Source organism: Dendropsophus ebraccatus, chromosome 2 (assembly GCF_027789765.1).
Source record: "Dendropsophus ebraccatus isolate aDenEbr1 chromosome 2, aDenEbr1.pat, whole genome shotgun sequence".
Taxonomy (NCBI): Eukaryota; Metazoa; Chordata; class Amphibia; order Anura; family Hylidae; genus Dendropsophus; species Dendropsophus ebraccatus.
In genome coordinates, this window is record NC_091455.1 from 173,093,026 (window position 1) to 173,118,397 (window position 25,372).

The 25,372-nt window shown below is 43.6% G+C and overlaps 1 protein-coding gene across 1 annotated transcript in view; it reads left to right on the forward strand.

Moving 5' to 3' along the window:
* The window catches only part of HIBADH (3-hydroxyisobutyrate dehydrogenase), a 108,572-nt gene that overhangs the window by 16,883 nt on the left and 66,317 nt on the right, over nt 1-25,372 (forward strand). Inside the window, exon 4 of the mRNA XM_069960438.1 lies at nt 4,929-5,050. Within this exon, the coding sequence (XP_069816539.1) occupies nt 4,929-5,050 (122 nt within the window). The remainder of the gene's footprint in view (nt 1-4,928; nt 5,051-25,372) is intronic.

Genomic DNA, 25,372 nt, shown 5'->3' on the forward strand with positions numbered 1-25,372 from the left:
TATATATATATATATATATACACATACGTTCCTACTGCACATACCCCGTGCAGTGGGAATGTATATATACATTCCTGTAACTGACGGGGGCTTTGTGATGAGAGTGGGATCGCTGCAGGGGTTAGCTGACTCTCATTAACCCCTTAAACGCCACAATCTACAGCAATTGCGGCGTTTAAGTTTCTCAGTGACAGATCAAGCATCTGTCACTGAGTGATCGTGACCTCCTTACCTCCGACCTGTCGGATCGTCGATCTATGTGTAGAGTCTGCTCTCAGGCAGGCTCTATACATAGATTGACGATAACACTGATCTATGCTATACTATGGCATAGCATAGATCAGTATATGCAATCTAATGATTGCATATTTTACTGTGTTAACCCCTAGATGACCCAGGGCGTATAGTTACACCATGGAAGTCTGTCCCCAGACGACCTAGGGCGTAACTGTACGCCCTGGGTGTTTCTCCTGCTATTAAGCGTGCTCCGGAGCGGAGCGCGCTTCATAGCAGGTGGGGGCCGGCTGCAATCAGCAGCCGGGACCTCACCGGCAATGACACGCTGCAGCGATCGCGCTGCCGCGTGTCATTAACTCCTGAAACGCGCGACCGCGGCGTTTTAAGTGTAAGTGACAGGGGGAGTCCCCTGTCACTTACCGATCGGGACCCCCGCAGTGTGACTGCGGGGGTCCCGATCGGTAAAACGGGCCGCCGGAGGTCTCTCACCTGCCTCCGTGCGGTCCGATCGGCGATCTGCTACACTGAGCCTGCACAGGCAGGCTCAATGAGCAGAGCGCCGATAACACTGATCAATGCTATGCCTATGGCATAGCATTCATCAGTGTAGAAATCAAACTAATCTATGTACAAGTCCCCCAAAGGGACTTCAAATGTGTAAAAAAAAAAAAAGTTATAAACACTAACACACTACCCCAAAACCCCTCCCCCAATAAAAGTTGAATTCACCCCCCTTTCCCATTATATAAATAAAACATATAAAAATAAATAAACAAATAAACATATAATATACCGTAGCGTGCGTAATTGTCCGATCTATGAAAATATAACAAGCGTCATTGCGAACGGTAAACGGCGTACACGAAAAGAGGGAAAAAAGTGCGCGGTTTTATGTTACATTATATATAAAAAAAAATTAATAAAAAGTGATCAAAACGTCCGATCTTCACAAATATGGTATTAATAAAAACTAGAGATCATGTCGGAAAAAATGACACCCCATACAGCCCCGTAGGTGAAAAAATAAAACCGTTATAAGCGTCACAATAGGCCCATTTTATTTATAATTAATTGCCAAAAAAAAGGATTTCATTTAAAAAAAATATATAACATTAGAGAATCTGTGTAACCTGCATATGGTTGTGTTCGGACTGACCTATAGAATAATAGTATCATGTCGCTGTTACCATATAGTGCATTACGTAGACACAGGAACCCCCCAAACGTTACCATATTGCATTCTTTTTTGCGATTTCACCAATTTATATCTTCATAAATAATATATTTGGAATTCCATCATACATGTTATGGTAAAATGAATGACACTATTACAAAGTACAACTATTCCTGTAACAAATAAGCCATTACATGGCCTTGTAGATAAAAAACTGAAAGTGCTAGAGCTCTTAGAAGGGGAGGAGGGAAAAACGAAAACACTAAGATCAAAATTTGCGCGGTCCACTGGGTCATTTTGGGCCTGGTCCTCAAAGGGTTAAAAGTGTTTTTAAAAAAAAAAGTATAATAAAAAAGTATTAAAAAAAAACCTTATAAACCCCCTCCCAATAAAGTTTAAAATACCCCCTTGCCCATTATAAAAATATTAGTCGCCAGCAGAAAGCAGAGAACAAAGGATTACACAGTGGGAGTTGTATGAAAGCCGGTACTCAGAGGTCGGAGAGGTCAGTGCTGACTTCAGAGGAGATAGCCGGGTGATGTAGCTGTAAATTAACTCTTTGTTGTCCTGTTTTGGTGCCTCATCTCCCTCCTCCCCTCTCCATAGAAAACCATGAAGACAGGGGGAAAGCTTCAAACTGCTTTTTCATGATAAAAATGTATTTTTCAGCGAATAAACCCAATTACAAAGTTTCTTAATTGCCTGTGCTATTGATTTCTGCAAAAAAAGAATTTAAACGACAGTGACACTTTAAATAATCACCTATCGGATTCCTCTTGGCAAATCTGAGCCCTACCCTTTTGTCCAATTTGATATATAGAGTGTTTAGAGAGAACAGGAGCATATTGATGTAGTAGGTGAGTCCCTACACTGCTTAGCAGAATTGGAGAAGTCCCCTGACTTAGGGCCCTATTCCACGGGCCGATGGGGCCCGATAAACGATCGCCGATCTACTAGACTGGCGCTCGTTTACTGGGCCTATTCCACGGCCCCGATTATCGTTAAACAAGGGCTGCAAGGACATTGTTACCGATGTCCTTGCAGCTCTTGCTTAACTAGTATACATACCTATTCATGGTGCAGGGCTCCTATTCTGCTACTCCAGCTTCAGGGCGGCCTGTGTCAGCTGACAAGCCGCTGCGGCCTGTGGATGGCTGAGCGGCCTGTCAGCTGATACAGGTCGCCTTGACGCTGGAGGAGCGCGTGGGACCCATGAAGAAGCAGGAGAAGAGGAGCCCTGCACCATGAATAGGTAATGTATATCGTCACTCGCCGGCCGCGCACCGCTATTCCACGTAGCGGTACGCGGTTGGCACCCGACAAATATAGCTCCGGACCTACATCAACGATCAGCCGATGACAACGATTATCGGCTGATCGTTGTCTCTAGTCCACGGAGCGATAATCGGCCGAATCCGTCCGTTTCGGACAATTATTGATCCGTGGAATAGGGCCCTTACACTGCTTTTCTCTGCTACCTGCTCTGTTCTAAAAGGAGATTCTCTAGTGTGCCTGAGTATGATGGCGATCTTCTGTATCTCCTGCTTGTTACAGCTGACAGGGAGGAACCAATCACAAGGGGGCAGGATCGGCTGCATCTCATAGGAATACTCTGCAGTGTGATTTAGAGAACAGCAAAATTCTTCAAGATAAAAGAATAGAACAGCCCCCCCCATCTTCTCTTCTAGCTTTACTGAAGTATAAAAAAAACATATTTGTGTCGATCAGCACACAGGTGGGGGAGGACAAACACAAGTGCATAAAGCTTTGTGTTTGTTTGTCCTCCCTCACCTGTGTGCTGATCGGCATTAATATTATGTTTTTTATACTTCAATAAGGCTAAAAGAGAAGACTGAGTGAGTGCTGCTGTTCTATTTTTTCTTGTATCTTGAATTTTGCTGGACTCTATCTCTTTACGTATGTCTCTATATAATACTCCGACTTCCATAGAAGTGAATAAATTTTGTTGCTGCATAGTGTGAATTAGGTGGTGCTGGTCTTTGCATCTCTTTTGGTTGGACTCTTTTGATTTAGAGAACAGACGTTCCCTGTCATTGGCCTTTCACTTGCTGCACTTGATGGGACTTAGGACTAGAGATGAGCAAATTTACAGTATAAATGAATCGAATTGCCTAATTATTTCAGCAGTCAGCTTATCAGCCGGCTGCCTTTGGACTCTGTGCCGCTTTGTGCCTCTCCACTCCAGGTGCTGGAAAAAGCTGGATCCAGTAATGGGGAAACAGGGAGAAGTTTCCCAGGACAAGATCCAGCTTTTTCAGGCAACCGAGGAGAAGTGGAGAGTTTAAAGGCAGCTGGGAGATAAGCCGACTGACAAGCTCATGAAGTCATTCGCTTAATTTATACCGTAAATTCGCTCATCTCTACTTAGGACTTGATTACATAGATTATTATTTTGTTTAAATTTAAGTAATAATTTTTCTGTGTGTATATGCAGGCTAACTACTGACTAAAATGTGCTCGTGTATCGTTGTTGACATTTTGAGCTGACGATAATACTGTTAATCGTTCACAGATCTTTCAGTATATGTACACCTCATTCATTTATTCACTAGGATCAGGAGTATAGAGTATATGAACGAGTGTAATAATTATCGGAACTAACAACAAATTTTCCATATATTGTGGTGATTGATTTTAGGTCAATTGCAAAAGTGATAGTTTGAGATCAGTTATTGGAGAAAACAAAAAATGGCTTCATCTAATAGGACCCCTAGATTGCAGTTAGCTCTGTTCCCTGTGTAGTGGTGACACTGGTGTACTACAGCCTTGTCTATTGAAGTGAATAGGAGACGATGCTGCATAACCTTGGTGCCACCACTACACAGCTAACAGAGCTAACTGCTTCTGGCTCCATTCTCACTGTAGTATAGGCACCAACCAGTTGTTTATTGGGATGCAGACACCTGACTCCTCGCCAACCAACTATTGAGATTGATCCGTTGTTTAATCCTAGAAAACCTTCTGCCGCAGGCTTACACATCACCTTGTGCTTTGGAGTTTTGGTTGCAGAATTCACATAGAAACAAATCACATTGCAGTGAAATTGCTTTGTGTTTTTCCAAATCTAATTCACATAAAAAATCAGTAAAAGAACATACTGCAAATTTCAAAATCTATCAAGTGTGGATCAGGTGGATGGGAACAGGCCATGCGTGGTGATGAAGAGAACATGGACTTGACTGAGCTCTTGCTGCGCAAAGGAACACCCCCTCAAGCTGTGACCTTAGTTAAACACCAGTTTTCCTGCTGACAATAAAAGGGTTATCCCGGAGGAGAAACCACATAACTGCCGCCTTGTAAAAACAGCACCACCCCTGTCCTCAGGTTGTGTGAGGTATCACAGCTTAACTTTAATAGAACTGAAAAGCAAAAATGCATTCAAACTGTGGACAAAGAGTGATGCTGTTTTGGAAATGGCTTTTCTTGGCCTGTATGATCCCTTATACTTGTGCATATCTCCATTACTAAACTTTTTTTTTTTTTTTCTTAAATGTAGGAAAGTAAAAAAGGGATCTTTACTGATTGATTCAAGCACCATTGACCCGGCAGTGTCAAAAGAATTAGCAAAGGCAGTTGAAAAAATGGGAGCTGTGTTCATGGATGCCCCTGTGTCCGGTGGTAAGTGATTGCATAGTGATTTTTTTATTTATTTTTTTTAACTGTTTTGTTATGTGCATAAAAATGTAGCAACCCTTTGTAATACAGAGCACAGCTATAATCCATTACAGGGAGCCTGTCAATATGAGATTGTTTAATCTACTGGAATCACATTAATGAACAGATTCATATATAGTTTAGTTGGAAAAGATTCAATTGATGTTGAAATTTGTATGCTTAGGAGTAGTCGGTCTTGTTCATTTATTGACAGCCTTCTCTTTATTTGTGTACATACACAGATTGCTGCCTAGCAGTCATTGATAAGGACCACCCACTGGACTCCTAAGCCAAGAGTGAGCAGGGATTTAGATGGATAAATAACAAGTTATACTGAATCTTTTACCACAATGTTATACATCAGTCTGCTCTGTTTTTTTTTACTGTTTTTAACATAATGCTGACAGTCAGATTGCATGTTCAGTTTGACAGGCTCCCTTTTTAGGATGGCTAATTGAGCTGCACATAGAAAAAAATCAGAATTTGCCATCTGTATTCCTTTCAATGCACAATTATTGTTAATCAATTAGTTGCAGTAATAATGCCCCCTGCCCCCATGTGATAAAAATGCCCCTTGTGTGCCATACTGTAAAGTGCTCCCTGTGCTCGAACACTTTTATAATGGCCGAACAGAAAAAAAAAAACGAAGAAACTAATTCTTGCCTAGCTTATAGTTACTGCTATGCCATTCTACTTAAAGGGGTAGTGCGGCGCTGACTTTTTTTTAAAATTATCTTTCTTGCCGGCATCCACAGTGTCCGGGTAGACAAGCCACCCCCCTGCCCAGAGTCTTTTAGTCTGAATCTTTCTTTTTTTTTTTTTTAATCGCGTTTACACGTTGGCCCGGCAGCCATCTTATGTCAGTGCAACATGCTGTGATGATTTAGGGGCCGGCCGATCGTCTGTGCCCAGTTAAGCCATTCCTCAGCTCTGCCCCTGTCTTTGTCATGTGTGTCGGTGGTCACATGATCTGCAGCTTGCTTGGTTTCTATTGAAAGGCTGTCAATGCTGGACTCTGTAGGTACTAAGCATACATACTATGTGCCCCGCCACTTAACTTAAAAAAAAAAATCCTCAGCTCCCAGTCCACCGCTCCATGTCATACCGCCAAGGCTCTAAAGACCAACAATTTTCAGGCATGGTAACACGTTTAATCATGGCTAGAAGCAATAGAGATGAATCCATATTAACAGCCAAAGAATCTGAAATACACATTTCTCATTTTTTTGGATGTCCCAAATCTGTGCCAGAGTTTGTGCCACTTTCCCTCCAAACTGTTATTTTGGACTGAAAGCAGGACTTAGTATATAGACCTTGGTGAGGTATATTTATCAATAAGTGTTAGGGTGCATTCAAACCTACAGGATCCGCAGCAGATCCGCAGAAGATTTGATGGTGCAGATTTGATGCTGTGTTCAGTTATTTTAACAAAACCTGCTGCGGATCCGGTAAGTGTGAACGTACCCTAAAAGGGAACCTGTTTTTAACAGTGTGCACTACATATAGGCGGCACGACAGCCAGACTGACCAACCTTTTTTATGTATTCCCCAGTGTGTTTAAATAAATAGCCATTAACAACATAACCTTAAAGGGAAACTCCAGCGGAAATTTTTTTTTTCAAATCAACTGGTGTCAGAAAGTTGACACCAGGGGTTTACATATACTATATAAAAAGACATATATGCATGTTTTTCTCACTATTCAACGTGAAATCACAATAAATCTTTCTCATTTCAGGTCAGTTAGAATTACCAAAATTATTTGTCAAATGCCAGAATAATGAAAGAGAGAGAGAATTTTTTTAAGCCATTTTTACTTTCTGCAAAGTCAAGAGTTTACGCACATTTCATTAGTATTTGGCACCATTGCCAATTTACTTGGCTTTCACAATAGTTGGTAGGAATTTTTGCCCATTTCTCCTTGCAGAACTGGTGTAATAGAGCCATATTTGTAGGCCGCCTTGCTCACACCTGCCTTTTCAACCTTGCCATAAATAGGGGTTGAGATCAGGACTTTGTGATGGCCATTCCAAAACCTTGACTTACCCCCCCGCCCCGGAACACCCCTTTAAGGATATTTTGGAGGATCACCGGGGAGGGGCTGGAAATTGAAGACGGAGGTCACTTACCTCCCCCGTTCCAGCGCCGGTGCCTGGATCACGCTGCCCGGTACTCCCGTCCTGCGGCCGCTTCCTTGTCAGAGCTGCTGCATGAGACTTCACGTCTCATGCGGCAGCTCTGCCATTCAGGGGCCGAGGCGGGACTCCGCACCGGCACTGGAATGGGGGAGGTAAGTGACCTCCGGCTTCAATTTCCACCCCCTCCCCGGCGATCCTAAAAAATACCCCCCAGCCCAGAGTACCCCTTTAAGCCACTTTGTAACCAGTTTGACAGCATGCTTCAGGTCATTGTCCATTTGGGAGATCCATTGACGACCAAGCTTTAACTTCCTGGCTGATGTCTTGAGATGTTGCTTCAGTATTGCCACATAATGTTCTTTCCTCATGACGCCATCTGCTAATCATGTAAACCCTTATTATCTGAAACCTGTGGAGAAACAACTTCACATCTTTGTATACAAATAATTAGCATTATTTCAAAACAATTGTTGCTTAGTTTACTACATTGTCCAAAAATGTAAGGCCGCCTTTACACTTTCGTGGACGTTTTTATGAAACACTGATTTGGAACACTTTCAAAACACACACCTGCTGCAGGTTGCAGTAGCGCCCTCTTCCGGCAGCTCTCGAGGCGGGGAGGAGGAGCCTTTTGTCGCAGGAGGCGTAATGCTGCCTTTGGCCAGAAGAGTGATTGACAGGGCTCCCTGCCCTGTCAAACATAGCACTGCATTTAAAGAGTCACTGTCGTATTTTTTTTTTTTGCAGAAATCAATAGTCCAGGCGATTTTAAGAAACTTTGTAATTGGGTTTATTAGCCAAATCTGCCATTATCTGCATGTAAAAAGCCTTTTCCCAGGTCCCCCCTCCTTCCTCTTTTTCATCCACTCTGAAAAATCTGAAAATTGTGACTTGTTGCAGGAGACGTCCCCTGTCTGCTCTAGGGAGAGGGGAGGGGGGAGGAGGAAGGAGGGAGTTAGCCGGCAGCAGAAAGCAGATAACAGAGGATTACAGGCACGGAGCTGGGTGACAGCTGTAATCTGAGCTCAGACAGGTCACTGGTGACTGTCACAGGAGATAACGGGTGAGGTATTTGTAGATTAACTCTTTGTTGTCCTGTTTTGGTCTTTTCTTTAGCTCTCTCCATAGGAGAACAATGAAGACAGGGGGGAGAGCTTCAAACTGCTTTTTCATGATAAAAATGCATTTTTCGGATAATAAACCCAATTACAAAGTTTCTTAAAATCGCCTGTACTATTGATTTCTGCAAAAAAAAAATTCACGACAGTGACACTTTAACTGTATGCGCTCCATAATAGGATTGTGTACAGTTAAAGGGCCAGCATCAGCACCCAACAGCATTTGCCTGGGTGCTGGAGCTGGCATGTGCTGCCAAACAATGCTGTCCAGAATTCCGGATGCCCTCATAGGGTTCTATGGGGCATTTGTGCTGTAGTTCCGGACAATTATAGGACATGGCCTGTTTTCTGACAAGAACACCTTTTAGGAAAAATATGAAAGGGCATTCGTGCCCAATATAACCCTATGGGTCAAGAAATCTATGCAGATTTCTTATATTGTTGCATCAAAGTATAAATTTGTAAGTTACCTTGGGCCAAATTGCTCTCCCTCTAGTATTTTTTGTGCATTGAATGTAGAATAGATTGTTTTTACTATATACTATGAAGATACTTTTAAGAATAAAGGCTTTTTGCCTTTGGAACGCCATGAGATATTTCCGCCTATTATAACCTCCACCATGCCGTGCACAGTTCCTCATGTATAACACTGTAGTGGAACACAGCATCTTCTCAGTATGAACTCTCACATCAAAACCCTCTAACACAACTACAAATTATTATTCTGTATCCAGAACAATTATACGTTAAGCCTTTTATAACCACATAAAGACATTTGATGTCAGCTGGTCCGGATGTGTACTAGAAATGATGCTTCATGAACAGCGGGATACCCAAGTGAGATATTGATGAGCGCATTACATGTAATACACAGCTATGATCAAATGGCTGATAACATGACTGCAAGGGGTGCCAAACTGTATATAAGCTGAAATGCCTCCTTTTTTCTAAAAAAGAACAAAAGAATAAAAATAGTAAATTAGTAGCAATTATCCTACATGACGTACATCAATATAATCATAAAGTGACTGTAGTATGCAAAAAAGGAAAAGTATATAAAAAGCAATTCAGATATAAACTCTTACAAACTGCATATATTACAGTGAAAAATATCTTGAGCCTCAAATGGACATGTTGGCATTTACGTGATTTTTTATTTATTTATTATTTTTTTTGCAAGAATGTCACTCTAGCGAATGACTTTTTCTAACTAATTTAGGCCTGTTTATAGGTGAAGAAATAATAAAATGGTTCACGGATATATCTATCCTCTACATCATACCGAGCCTTTCTTAAGTATATGTACTTAAGAAAGGCTTGAGAAAGGCTTGGTATGATGTATAAGGGCCGAAACGTCATATTTTTTGTATATGCATGTGGCATAATAAAGTAATAATTTTTTTATGCTACGAAGAGACGCTGTCTTTAATTTAGTGTTTATAATTATTATTATTATTATAATTTTTTAGAATTTTTTTTATAATATTTAAAAAAATATTTTTATCTTTCACTGGTAGGTTACAGTATTGATCAGCAGGGAAGCAGCTGTTTGTGTATCTGACAGACGTGTTAATTAGTAAAGCACTGCAAACAAGTAATAACTGGGTTGCATGCATCTTTAATCTCTTCTAATGAAGCTAGTTAGCGGGATAAGCCGGTGCCTATGTCTCTTTATGTCATTGCGACTGACCCCCCTTTAATCTGCCAGCGGTAATCTTTGCCCATTTGTGACCCAAAGAGATAAGGATGAGTTTCTATTTCTATTTCTGCCTCTAAGTGAAGAGAGAAACACAAAAGGCAATAAATACTCTTGACCAGAACCATTAAATTGAGAAGCTGGGATTTCTCTTGGTCTTGACTCGAAGCTGTTTGTTTATCAGCTGGCGCCTAGTCTGGAGCTGAGAGCTCAAGATTTCTATCTGCTTCAGAACTTTGGAGAATTTCGCAAGGCACTTTCATTTTAACTTTAAGGTAACTTGAGTTTATAGCTTTGGCTTTAAAGATTACTAATGATTTACTCATTTCCTTGCCATTTAACCGAAGTGGACTTTTTTCCCAGGAAGGGATCTGTGTTTATTTAGGGCTTTTGTCTGCGGAGGGATTAAAAGGCGGCCCACCTACATCGTGAACTTGATGGCAATAAAAACTCACCAAAACACACCATAAAAACTTTCTTACCATGGCATTAATTATACAGTGTTGAACTGCTAAGATCCATGTTTCGTTCATACCTTGACTATTGTAGAAGGAATTTTTTTTTCTTTATCAGATGTCCTTATTTTTCATTAATAGATGTTGTGTTCTGCGCCTATGGAAACATAATTTCACCATTCAGAATACAAGGCATCTGTTGTACATATATAATTTGTATGTGTATGCATGTCTACAGAATAGAATGTACATGTATAGTAGTAATAGGCAAATTTTAAATGGAATTCATATTCAGGTCTGCTTTTCCAGCAGTTGAATCAATATGTAAAACATAGGACGCACGTTCAGTGTTTTTTAGGTTGTACCACAAGATGGCAATACATTCTAACATCCTTGGGGTAGTAATAGATGGGAGTAGACTAGATAATTGCATACCTATTTAGTTACTCATTATTTGACCACTTCAATTTGTGATATTAACCGTCCAGTCGTTTTCATACTGCTGCTTTTTACCTACGGTTTATCCTTGAAGGAAATTTAAACGGTATGGTATTAATGTATTTAAAAATGTCTCCATATAAAAAGAGATTCTGTATGAAAATTAGTTTTAACCATTTAAAATATTTAAACATTATTATTTATTTATTATATTTATTGACATTAAATGATCATATATAAATATTCTATATTTTTGTGTGTATGTTTGTATGTGTGTATATGTATGTGTCTATAAAAAATAAATAAATATATATATATATATATATATATATATATATATATATATATATATAATATAATTAAGTGTGTGTGTGTGGATAGAGATATTACGGTTACAACAATGGTGCGGTAGATACATCTTTAGTATTTATATAATGAAATTTTTCTTATATAGATACATTTACATATTACAAGAGATGCAGACAAATTTGTTGGGTTCCAGTGTGGTCCTGGTTTTACACTTTACGGGTACAAACCCACACACCGTATACGCAGCTTATTTACTGCTGAAATACGCAGCAAATACGCAGCAGATTAGATCTAAATAACTGGACACAGCATCAAATCTGCACCACCAAATCTGCTTCAAATCTGCTGCGTATCTGCTGTGTATACGGTGTGTGGGTTTGTACCCTAAATCTTATAAACAGATATATTTTATTCATTGTTTAAATACTACTTGTTTGTTTGTATATAGCTGGTAAATCTGTGAAGCTTTATATGTGGAGTGTGTGAATTGGTTGTCCACAGCAGGTTATTGTTTCATACTCTTTTAATATTTGTTTTATTATATGTATGTATTTCTTCAATAATGTAAAATTATACTTATTATATAGGCCTGTTGGTATAGAAGCTGATTTCTATATACAGTGTATATATTTTTTATTACACCTCATAATTGGATGTTCATGGGATTGCTACTTATCACTTATAAAGTAAAAGACTCTGAATCTGCTTAGTATTTGTTATGTTCAGGCGTTTATGTAAGATTTACCCTATATGTTGTAATATGTGTAAAATAGTAATTAGGATTACTAATCTGGGTATCCACTGTACTCATGGGAAATGCTTTTCTATTATAAAATGCTGATGCCATTTATTTAGTTCTTATTTAACTGACTTTTAATTGTACTTTGTTTGTTTTTATTTGTCTCCATTAAAAAAAAAAAAAAAAAAAAAAGGGCTGTATAAATAATATATAAATGAAGCCGTAGACCTCATCCATGGAGGGTGTACAGGGGCGTGTGCTCTCTCGTTGCTTTATTTTGCATCAGCCAACTTTATAACATATACTTCTTCGTAATAAGTTTTAATATTTTACAAACACATTTTTAGAAAAATCATGGTTGTGATAGAAGTAGGGTTTCTTATTTGTTTTGTACCAAGACCACCTCCTCCTTCTCCCTTTCCTTGTGACTTTTAAACCCTTTCAGGCAGGGTTCTCTCTGTACTAGGCTTTATTCATAAAATTTATGTTTATTGTACCTTTTGTCCCTTGTTTTGTCCCTTGTTATATACTTAAAGTGTCACTGTCGTGAATTTTTTTTTTTTTGCAGAAATCAATAGTCCAGGCGATTTTAAGAAACTTTATAATTGGGTTTATTATCCGAAAAATGCATTTTTATCATGAAAAAGCAGTGAAGCTGCTGAAGCTCTCCCCCCTGTCTTCATTGTTCTCCTATGGAGAGAGCTAAAGAAAAGACCAAAACAGGACAACAAAGAGTTAATCTACAAATCCCTCACGGGATATCTCCTGTGACAGTCACCAGTGACCTGTCTGAGCTCGGATTACAGCTGTCACCCAGCTCCATGCCTGTAATCCTCTGTTATCTGCTTTCTGCTGCCGGCTAACTCCCTCCTTCCTCCTCCCCCCTCCCCTCTCCCTAGAGCAGACAGGGTACGTCTCCTGCAACAAGTCACAATTTTCTGATTTTTCAGAGTGGATGAAAAAGAGGAAGGAGGGGGGGGGGACCTGGGAAAAGGCTTTTTACATGCAGATACTGGCAGATTTGGCTAATAAACCCAATTACAAAGTTTCTTAAAATCGCCTGGACTATTGATTTCTGCAAAAAAAAAAAAAAATACGACAGTGACTCTTTAACCCCTTAACGACATCGGGCGTAAACTTACGCCCTGGCGCCCTGGTACTTAGCGCATCAGGGCGTAAATTTACGCCCGATGTTTCCCCGATCGCTGCGTGTTCGCACACAGCGGTCGGGGAAGATGGCCTGCTATAAATCATAGCAGGCCATCATAGCTTCTTGGCACGGGGGGTGGTTAACACCCCCCGTGCTTACGATCGCCGCTATAGGCTGATCAATTCAGATCAGCCAATAGCGGCGATCGGAACCTTTCCGGGTCATCGGTGACCCGATGACCCGGAAAAAAATGGCGCTCGGTGCTGTCCGAGGACGGCACCGACCGCCATTACTGTAAAAAGTAATGTTGATCGCCGTGCCACCGGCCCGATCGCCGTGAACGGCCGGCCGGCCGTTCACGGCGATCGGGCCGGTGGCACGGCGATCAGAGTCCCACAAAATAGTAAATACCTGCCCTGGACCCCTCAGCTAGGTAGCGGAGGGGTCCAGAGCAGGTATTTGTACATTACTCACCTGTCCCGGGCTCCTGATCGGCGTCTTCCGGGTTCGCGGCGTCCTCCGTCATTCCGTTCGGTCTTCGGGTCTTTCCGGCGGTCCTCGTCGTCTTCTTTCGGCTATTTTCGGCTCCAGCCTCGTCATTTTCCGGATTTTGCGCTCTGCTGCCCCCTAGCGGCTGATATGTGTAATACACTTATCAGCAGCTACAGGGATATTCAGAATATAGAAAAAAAAATTTTTTTTTTCCCAAATTTTTTTTTTCTATTTTCCGCACCCTATCGCCGCTGAGTGTTGATCAGCATCGCACGAAAGTGCGCTGCTAATCAGCAACTCCTCCTTTTTGGCGTAGGGTGTTTTTTTTCTATATTCTACTGCCACGGTCTGCTTATAAGTGCCGCACATAAGTGCGGCATTTATCAGCATCTCCTTTGTTGGCGTAGGTTTTTTTTATACTTACTGTAAAAAAAACACGTAAAAAACACTACATTACACCACACTACATTGAATAAAGTTTGACACTACACCACTACATACCCCATATACTAGTCCCCATATAAAGATGGCCCCCAGGGTGTTTTCGGTGTCGGACGCATACGTTATTATTGCCTCCGACACCGAAACAGCCAGTGAGGATGAATGGGGGGGATCGTTCTTTCCTCCATTCATCCTCATCATCCAGTGACGTGTCTGGGGGTAGCGTAGCGTACGCTGCCCCCCAGACACGTCTTTTCCGCCAGTACCGTCCCAATAAGAGATGACGGTATGGTGTGAAATTCTACAAACTGTGTGAGCGTACCTCAGGGTACACTTACAGATTTAGGGTACATGCACACTGCGGAATGGCGAAGGATAACCCTTTGTGCATTCCGCAGCTGGCACCCGCCGGCGGACTGATGCAGGGGCGCGTCTCCGCCCGTGTCATAGACTCCATGTTATGCACGGGCGGATTCCGTCGTCCATCCAAAGAATGAACACGTTGGACGGAGAGCGGAATCCGCCTGTGCATAGAATGGAGTCTATGACACGGACGGAGACGTGCGCCTGCATCAGTCCGCCGGCGGGTGCCAACTGCGGAATGCACAAAGGGTTATCTGTCGCGATTCTGCAGTGTGCATGTACCCTTAGAGTGTATGTAGGAAGGAACACCCGAATCCAGCCCCCAGCTGCCCCCTCCCCCCTCCCATCCTCGGAACAAGTGGGAAGATCGTCCGGGAACTGATCTTCCCACTGCTGGATAAAGGTTACCACCTGTACGGGGATAACCTTTATACCAGCGCCCCCTCTTCCAGTCCCTCGCTGCCCTGTAGCTTGCGGCACGATCCGAACATATCAGAAGTAGTAATAGCGCCCTAATATTTAGCAGCCATGGAGCGGACCCAGCGCTTCTGGATATGAAGGACCCCATATCGCACCAGGACAACATTCTCCAGGTGACGTCCCCCACACTGGAGAAAGGGAGACCCCAGAAGAAGTGCAAAGTGTGGCGTAACAGGGGGATCAGGAAGGACAACATTTCCAGTGTGACGCCTGTCCTGATCACCCCGGCCTCTGCATACTGGATCGCTCCAAGGCGCACCACACGTCACTGGGGTTCTACATTATCTAAATTCTGTCCCTTATTCCTATTTCAGGGGTCACGTTGGTCCGGGGATTATCCTGATCGCCATTATGGAGTCGGGAAGGAATTTTTCCCTGTGATGAGGCTACTGTTGTCTGCCTCACGAGGGGTTTTTGCCTTCCTCTGGATCAACACAGGTTGAATTTGATGGACACCTGTCATTTCCAACCTTATAAACTAATAATTGGCCTAATACCCCCAAATAAATTAGAATTGTCCCTTTTTCCCAGCTAAATAGGTATGGCCACCATTCCCATTAGAGGATGCCATGATGCAATTACAAAGCCTCTGTGCGGCCAGGACAGTAGAAACCCCCCACAAGTGACCCCATTCTGGAAACTACACCCCATAAGGAATCTTAACAAGGGGGGCAGCGGGGATATGGCCCCCTAGTGACGGCCACATTTGGGACGTGAAAATGGAAAAAATTGTATTTTTTATTTTCTCGGCACATGTTCTACGTAAGTGCCTGTCACCAGTGGGGTCCATATGCTCACTGCACCCCTTGTTAGATTCCTTATGGGGTGTAGTTTCCAGAATGGGGTCACTTGTCGGGGGTATCTACTGACCTGGCAGCACAGGAGCTTTGTAATTGCGACATGGCCTCCATCCTCCATTCCAGCCTCTAAATGGCACTCTGTCCCTTTGGTGGCTTGCCCTGTGCCCATATGGCACATTATGCCCACATATGGGGTATTTTCGTAATCAGGGGAAACTACCCTACACGTTTTGTGTTAATTTTCTTTTTTAACCCCTTGTGGAAATGGAAAAAATCAAGGCTAGACCAACATTTAGTGTAATTTTTGTAAAATTTTTACTCTAAATCATTAATCTTGTCATGATTTTTTCATTTTCACAAGGGGCTAAAAGATAAAAAAAACCACTAAATGTGTAGAGCAATTTCCCCTGAGTACGGAAATACCCAACATGTGGACATAAAGCGCCATGCGGGTGCAGGGTAAGCCTCCGAAGGGAAGGAGCGCCATTTCGTTTTTGAAGGCTGGATTTGGATGGAATGGATTTTAAGGGGCCATGTTGCATTCAAAAGGCCTCTGTGTTGCCAAGACAGTTGAACCCCCCCACAAGTGACCCCATTATGGAAACTACACCCCTCAAGGAATGTAACAAGGGGTGTAGTGAGCATATGGACCCCACTGGTGACGGGCACAAATGTGGAACAATGTGGCGTGAAAATGAAATATTACATTTTTTACACTATAATGTTGGTTTAGCCTTGAATTTATCATTTTCACAAGGGGTTAAAAGAGAAAAAAACACACTATGTGTAGAGCAATTTCCCCCGAGTCCGTAAATACCCCACATGTGGACATAAAGCGCCATGTGGGCGCAGGGCAAGCCTCTGAAGGGAAGGAGCGCCATTTGGATTTTGGAGGTTGGATTTGGCTAGAATGGATGATGAACGCCATGTCGCATTTACAGAGCCCTCGTGCTGCCAAAACACTGGAAACCCCCCACAAGTGACCCCATTCTGGAAACTGCACCCCTCAAGGAATCTAACAAGGGGTGCAGTGAGGATATGGACCCCTTGATGACGGGCACATTTGTGCCATGAAAGTGAAAAAATGAAATTTTTTACTTTTACGTCACATTGTTCCACATTTGTGCCCGTCACCAGTGGGGTCCATATGCTCACTGTGCCCCTTGTTAGATTCCTTGAGGGGTGTAGTTTCCAGAATGGGGTCACTTGTGGGGGGTTTCCAGTGTCTTGGCAGCACGAGGGCTCTGTAAATGCGACATGGCCCTTGAAATCCTTTCCAGTGAAATTCAGCTTCCAAAAGCCAATTGGCGCTCCTTCCCTTTGGAGGCTCGTCCTGCGCCCCCTTGGCACTTTATCGCCACATGTGGGGTATTTCCGTACTCGGGAGAAACTGCGCTACACATTTTGTGTCTTTTTTTTTCCTCTTATCCCTTTAAGAAAATGAAAAATTGAAGGCTAGAACAACGTTTTAGTGTAAAAAATACATTTTTCTTTTTTCACGCCATATTGTTCGGAAAATCTGTGAAGCACCTGTGGGGTCCAAATGCTCACCGCACCCCTTGTTACATTCCTTGAGGGGTGTAGTTTTCTAAATGGTGTCCCTTTAGGGGTGTTTTTTAGGTTTTGGCACCCCAGAGCCTCTGCCAACCTGAAGTGGTACAGTCAGAAATGACCAAATATAACGGAGGCGTTGAAATTCACTAGGCGCTCCTTTGTATCTGAGGCTTGTGGTTGCGTCAAATAGCGCAATAGGGCCACATATGGGGTATTTCTATAAACTGCAGAAACGGGGCAATAATTATTGGGGTGCATTTCTCTGGTAATAGGTTTATAATTATGAAAAATATTGGATTACAATAAAATCTCTGCACAGAAAATTAAAATTTTCAAATTTCTTACACACTTAGCTTTTATTTCTGTGACTCCCCTAAAGGGTTAAAACACTTTATGGATATGCTTTTGCAGAGTGTGGGGGGTGCAGTTTCTGAAATGGGGTGCTTTGTGGGGCTTTCTAACATACAGGCCCCTCAAATACACTTTAAACCTGAACAGGTCCCTAAAAATATCTGATTTTGAAATTTTACTGAAAATTTGGAAATTTGCTGCTAATGTTTTAAGCTTCCTATTGTCTAAAAAAAATTAAAGATCGTTTAATAAATGCCGCCAACATAAAGTAGACATGTTGCTAATGCTATTTAATATATAATTTATGTGGTATAACCACTTTCTGTATACGCAAAAAAGTTTCAAAGTTGGAAAAATGCAGTTTTTCACATTTTTTCACATTATTTGGGTTTTTTTCATAAAGATTTGTTATGATTATCGACTCCAATTTACCAGAAATGTAAAGTACAATATGTCACGAGAAAACAATCTCAGAATCAGCCGGATAGGTAAAAGCATCCCGAAGTTATTAATGAATAAAGTGACACTGGTCATATTCATAAAATTTGTCTCTGTCATTAAGGCCATTTCAGGCTCTGTCCTTAAGGGGTTAAAGGTGTTTTCTGGCCATTTTCAAAACACTTTGATTTGCTCACTGTCTGATGCTGATGCTGCTCTGGACTTCCTGGGGTAAGTGCCCTGGTGACATCACCATACAGCAGTCTCTCACTGCCCTCAAAAGTCAGGCCCGCTAAGGTCAGTGGTTGGCTGCGTATGTTTTTTTCATAGAGACAGGGGCGTAACCACCACTTTAGCAGCCATAGCAGCTGATATGGGGCCCGCTGCATCAGGGGGCCCCATGGCCTGCTCCTGCAATACGCTGGGCCCCCTGAGCCATCATCATTTGCCCTGCTGGCCTCCCGGGTTTTGCAAATGTCCCTTTAACTGCAAGCACTCCTGACCAGCGCTTGCAGTTATGTTGTTATGACTACACTTGACCGTTAAGTGGTCTGTCGGGAGGGCCCCAACCAAAAGTTTGCTATGGGGCCCAGCCATTTCTAGTTATGCCACTGCAAAGAGATACAGTCTGGAACTGTGGTATTGGAGTATTGAGTGAGAAGGATGTGAGTATGGGGTTTTTCATGCAGCCCAGCAGGTTTTTCTTTTGGGGGGGGGGGGGGGGGGGAAACATGGATGCAGCCAATGACTATATCCATGTTTTCCACATAGCCTTAGGGCTTTATCCAACTTCAGCAGCCACCACTAATCAAGTGCCGAAAGTTCGGGTTCGGATGGACTCGAGCATGCTCAAGGTTCGCTCATCTCTAGTACAGAACTGTAAAACAAATAATTGTTATTTTGCAACAGCTGGAGGGGAACAGGTTACCTATCCCTGGCCTAGTGTGACGTCACTGCAAAGTGGCAGCAGAATATTTATCGGTAGGCATTCTGAAGGACCAGGTAGGCGGCCAGTTCGGTGCACTGAGAGCTAAAGGACTAAATGCTAGTGTACAAAATGTCCTCCTTTTACATAGTTACAAAAGTAAAGTGTACCTCTTATTAGGGCTGGGCGATATGAACGATATGCAAAAATATCGTCATCAATTCGGATGACGATATAGATTTTCGGCATATCGTCATATCGCGATATATGCCCACGGAGTGGTAGTGAATAAGCTTCTCACCGCTCCGTGGTACCGCGCTGCAGGGCCTTCCGTTCACGCATAGTCAGCACGTTAGCTGATGATGCGTGTGACGTCAGGTCTCTCCCAGTGCATGCTTGGAAGAAGACGCGGCCCGTCTCGCCTCGCGGACTCCATCAGCCAGCCCTGCAGGAAAGGTAAGTAGCAGAGGGGTCGGGGGGTGTAGATGGCTATGGCTGGGGGGACATGATGTGGCAATGGCATGGGGCTTGGCTAGCACATAGGGAAAGGTGATGATGGCATAGGGGAGGGGGAGATGACTGGCACCGGGGGGGGGGGGGGGGGGGGGCGGGGTCTGATAACTGGCAAGGGGGGGGCTGATAACTGGCAAGGGGGGGGGGCTGATAACTGGCACAGGGGAGGGCTGATAACTGGCACAGGGGAAGGCTGATGACTGGCAAGGGGGGCTGATGACTGGCTAGGGGGGCTGATGACTGGCTAGGGGGGGTGATAACTGGCACAAGGGGGGGCTGATGGCACAGGGGAGTGCTGATGACTGGCACAGGGTGGGCTGATGGCACATGGAAAGGCTGATAACTGGCACAAGGAGGGGCTGATAACTGGCACAAGGAGGGGCTGATAACTGGCACTTTATTTTAAACAATTTTGTGTTTTACTAACACTTAATCTTTACGTTGTTTGGAAAAAGATCTGTTATACAATACACACCTTAAAAAATTCTTAAAGTGTTGTAATTTGTATACACAAACAAAAAAATTGATATATCGTGATATATCGTTATATCGTGCATGCATCAAATTATATCGTGATATAAATTTTAGGCCATATCGCCCAGCCCTACCTCTTATCATAAAAAAAAACTTTTGACATGTCACAGAGACATGTCAAAAGTTTTGATTGGTCTCAAGAGTGTTGAGACCTGTACCGATCGTGAGAACAGCTCTGTGTGGTGTGATGAGTCGGGCTCCTAATGAAAGTCTATAGAGCCTGACTTACTGACACAGCGGGGAGCAGACCATGTTGCAGCACAGTCCCCTCCTGGCTTGTTCTCACTATCAGTACGGGGCTGAACAAAAGTTTTGACGTGTCTCTATGACATGTCAAAAGTTTTTTTTTTTTTTTAGTTTTTTTTTTTGGATGACAGGTACACTTTAAAGTAACCCAATAACACAGAAGTGCACTGACATAATAAGGCTGGGTTCACACTACGTATATTTGAGGCTGTATGTTTGAGGCTGTATAGCAACCAAAACCAGGAGTGGATTGAAAACACAGAAAGGATCTGTTCACATAATGTTGTAATTGAGTGGATGGCCGTCATTTAATGGCAAATATTTGCTGTTATATTGAAATAATGGCCGTTATTTACTGTTATATGGCGGCCATCCACTCAATTTCAACATTATGTGAACAGAGCCTTTCTGTGTTTTTAATCCACTCCTGGTTTTGGTTGCTATGAGGACCTGACATGAGGACCAAATACAGCCTCAAATATACATAGTGTGAACCCAGCCGTGCACAGGTGCATACCGCCTTTCTGTCTCCTACCCTACAGGGCTGTGGAGTCGGTAAGCCGCAGCTCCGACTCTGACTCCTGAATTTTATCAGGACCGACTCCCACTCTTACTCCTTCATAAATGGCCAGTCAGATACCAGGGGAGTTATTATCACACTGGCTCAGCAGCTTCTCCCTAATGTCCTACATGATTTCTGAGGGAATAAGGAAAGATATAAAGCAAATTCTCCTGTGGATGCAGCCTCTCCAGCCTCCATGTCCTGAACTACTCATAACTAGACTAGATGGAGAAGGTGGTCTTTTCCTGCTTACAATCTTCTATGTTTCTAACTAAATATTCACCATACACACAGAAACACTGCTAACAATGCCAGATACCTGTGATATAGGGGTCAGCCATAGTGATATACAGGGGGTCACACATAGTGATATAGAGGTCACACAGTGATATAGAAGGTCACTGCGGGGGCACGCAATAGCACGCACACACACACAGCCTGCTGCAGCCATAGCATACACACACACACAGCCTGCTGCAGCCTTAGCACACACACAGCTTGCTGCAGGCATAGCGCACACCACACACAGCCTGCTGCAGCCATAGCACGCACACAGCTTGCTGCAGCCATAGCGCACACCACACACACACACAGAGCTTGCTGCAGCCATAGCACACATGCACACTGCCTGCTGCAGCCATAGCGTGCGCGCGCACACGCACACACACACCCTACTGCAGCCATAGCACACACATACACACAGCTGCAGCCATTGAACACTGAAGAAAAACACACAATATTATCCCAGAGAGAAAACACCACACTGAGGACAGAGGTTACTGCTGCACTACTTATGTCTCCTCCTCTATATTACACAGGATATCTTCATATTACACTGCTGCTCATATACAATTAACCAGCATCCAGGAAGAGAACAGCACAGATCTCCCCCCACACAATGGACTCTTTCAGCTCAGGAACAAACTGCCAAATAGTGACCGACAACTTTTCCATGACCCCCTTATGTAATAGGGCCAGTGTCGTATTAGAATGTTGCTCATAATATATATTCATGAGCAAAACTTGTAAAATTCATATCAAAATTAAATTCTGCATTTTTTTAAAGATTTTTGTTAAAGCTGGAGTCTGTACATTTTTTTTCCAACTCCGACTCTAGCCAAAATTAGCTCCGACTCCACGACTCCGACTCCACGACTCAGACTCCACAGCCCTGCTACCCTAGCAGGTTAGGATCGTCTAATCTGCTGCTAGATTCTCTTTCAATTTAAAACATATGAAAGTCTTAAGTATTAAAGTCTTAGAACAATGGATTGAAGGAAGGGGTGGGATATATGAGACAGAAATGGATGATTTTAGCTCTTGAAGGAGGCAACTAGTTCAGGACTGTTATTGCACCTAGTGGAAAGCTATTGTTTGCTGTGATAGTGCTTTGTAGGGGGCAGAGCCGTTTTAATACATTGGTGGGCCCAGTGCACAGCCCTCAAGAGTGGGCCCCCCCCCCCCCCTTCCCTTTTGGCACATTGTATAATGTACTGAATTTGCCCCCACACTGTATCAAGAGCCCCAATACATACAGTAGTTACCTTATAACACTTTTTCCACCATACAGTGATTACATATTACATAAAAACTGCACTAAACAAAACAGAAAGATATCACCAATGATACCATTACATAATACCGCCACATCATGACCCCTAACACTACAACTCTATAACAGAGTGCAGTTACATCCAGTGACTCACCGGGGGCGTCTTCTCCGATCAGAGTCTGTCACCTTTTCTTTTTCTCTCCATCCAGCGTGGGCCACCTTGAAGTCTTCTCCTGGCTGTGAATCTTCTCTCCAGAATCTGACAGACAAATATTTTAGGCTCCAACACATACAGTAGTTAGGTCCCTTGTACCCCTATACAGTAGTTACACCCCTCTGTACCCCTACATAATTACACCCCTCTGTGCCTCCATAGTTTTAAGGTGTCCCTGTAGTATATAGCCCCTCATGTGCTCCTCCAGTTATATACAGCCCTCCTGTGCGCTCCCCCATTAGTATATAGCCCCCCTGTGCACTCTCCCCAGTAGTATATAGCCCCCTGTGCTCTCCCACAATAGTATATAGCCCCCCTGTGCTCTCCCACAATAGTATCTAGCCCCCCTGTGCTCTCCCCCAATAGTATATAGCCCCCCTGTGCTCTCCCCCAATAGTATATAGCCCCCCTGTGCTCCCCCAATAGTATATAGCCCCCTGTGCTCTCCCCAATAGTATATAGCCCCCCTGTGCTCTCCATAATATATAGCCCCCCTGTGCTCTCCCCCATAGTATTCTCCCCCATAGTATATAGACCCCTGTGCTCTCCCACAATAGTATATAGCCCCCCTGTGCTCTCCCACAATAGTATATAGCCCCCCTGTGCTCTCCCACAATAGTATATAGCCCCCCTGTGCTCTCCCACAATAGTATATAGCCCCCCTGTGCTCTCCCACAATAGTATATAGCCCCCCTGTGCTCTCCCACAATAGTATATAGCCCCCCTGTGCTCTCCAATAGTATATAGACCCCTATGCTCTCCCACAATAGTATATAGCCCCCCTGTGCTCTCCCCCAATAGTATATAGCCCCCCTGTGCTCCCCCCCAATAGTATATAGCCCCCTGTGCTCTCCCCAATAGTATATAGCCCCCCTGTGCTCTCCATAATATATAGCCCCCCTGTGCTCTCCCCCATAGTATATAGACCCCTGTGCTCCCCCATAGTATATAGACCCCTGTGCTCCCCCATAGTATATAGCCCCCTGTGCTCCCCCATAGTATATAGCTCCCCTGTGCTCCCCAGTAGTATATAGCCCCCTGTGCTCCCCAGTAGTATATAGCCCCCTGTGCTCCCCCATAGTATATAGCCCCTTGTAATCCCCCATAGTATATAGCTCCCCTGTGCTCCCCAGTAGTATATAGCCCCCTGTCCTCCCCCATAGTATATAGCCCCCTGTGCCCCCCCATAGTATATAGCCCCCTGTGCCCCCCCCCCCCATAGTATATAGCTCCCCCTCCCATATAACATTGAAAAAAACAAACACTGTTACTCACCTAGGTCCACGCGTTCCTCTTCTCTTCCCTCTTGTGGCTGCACTTCCTGCAGTCACAAGAGGCTGCACACCCCTTACCCTCGCGCCGACGCTCCAGTGACGTCGGGCGCTAGAGGGAGAGTGCGGCCTCTTGTGACCGCAGGAAGTGCGGCCACAAGAGGGACTGACAGGGAGGGAGCCAATGGCTCTCTCTCTGTCAGTGTCGCTGCTGCTGAAGCGCTGAAGCGCCGCAGCAGCAGCGGGCGGGCGGGGGCAGCGGCGAACGCCGGGGGCCCCCTGCAGGGGGCGCCATGGAGGGGTAAGTAGATTACCCATCCATGGCGCTCCCCCCTGACAGGCTGGTGGCCGGAGCCCTGTGCGACCGCATTGGTCGCACATAGCAACGGCCGGCCTGCTCGGGGGGGGGGGCCCCCTTTAACCAGTGGGCCCGGTGCACGTGCACCATGTGCCCTCTGGTTAAAGCGGCCCTGGTAGGGGGCTCCATATTGGCAGTATTCACAGATGACGGCCGAAAAAATATACCCCATGTTTTTTTTTTTTGTAGTAAAACATAAAACTGTATAAATTGTAAATTTATTCATTTTAAATGAAACCTCTCAGTAGTCGAACCTCCAGTACTTCCACTAGGCTCTATTATCAAAAGCAAACAAGAAGGAATCACTGCTTTATTTACATGTGGAGCAGATACAGAGATGAGCAATGGCCGTTTCGCTTGACAACGTGTGAGCAGGAAGAACCGTGAGCGGTATCACGTGAAATGGCTGTTGCTGATCTCTGTAACTGCTCCACGTTTGAATAAAGCATCATGATAGTTTACCTGCTGGTGAGTGCCGCGATTCCTTCTATTTTCGGTCGCACTGAAACCGCTACTGCATGACGATATGTTGGCCTCCCTGCTGATGTTGCTGAGAACCTGTGCTTCTGTGGAAGGTTTGTGCTGACTGTCTGCTTCAACTATTGACAATGATATTGTGCATAGCCTAAAATCCTGCGCAAGCACCATAGAACAGCGGTGCAGTGCATGTGCAGTAATGTTGTCTTCTGCTGGTTCTCTTTTGAGGTTTTTAACACAGCAATTGCAGAACATGCTTTGTGGCCGCTGGGAGAAGACAATGTTAGGTCCTATTACACTGAGTGATTTTTAACGATTAACGACTAAAGATAAACAATCGCAAACGAGATTGTTTATCGTTAACCTGATATCGTTCACCATGTTACACAGAACGATAATCGTTAGTTACACAGAACGATAATCGTTAGTTACAATCATTACTACAATCGTTGTGGTGATTGTTACTATGAATGTTTATTCCTTCTGATCCCAGCAAAACAATGAACAATGTGCTATTACACTGAACGATTAGTGAAAAAATGCGGAACTTGAGCGAACAAATGTGGAATTACAGCGAACGATTAGCAAACGATTAACGTTAATTTTAGGTTCAGATATAAATAAACGATCAACGATATACGAACGATTTTTTAATCGTTGCCTGCAATTACA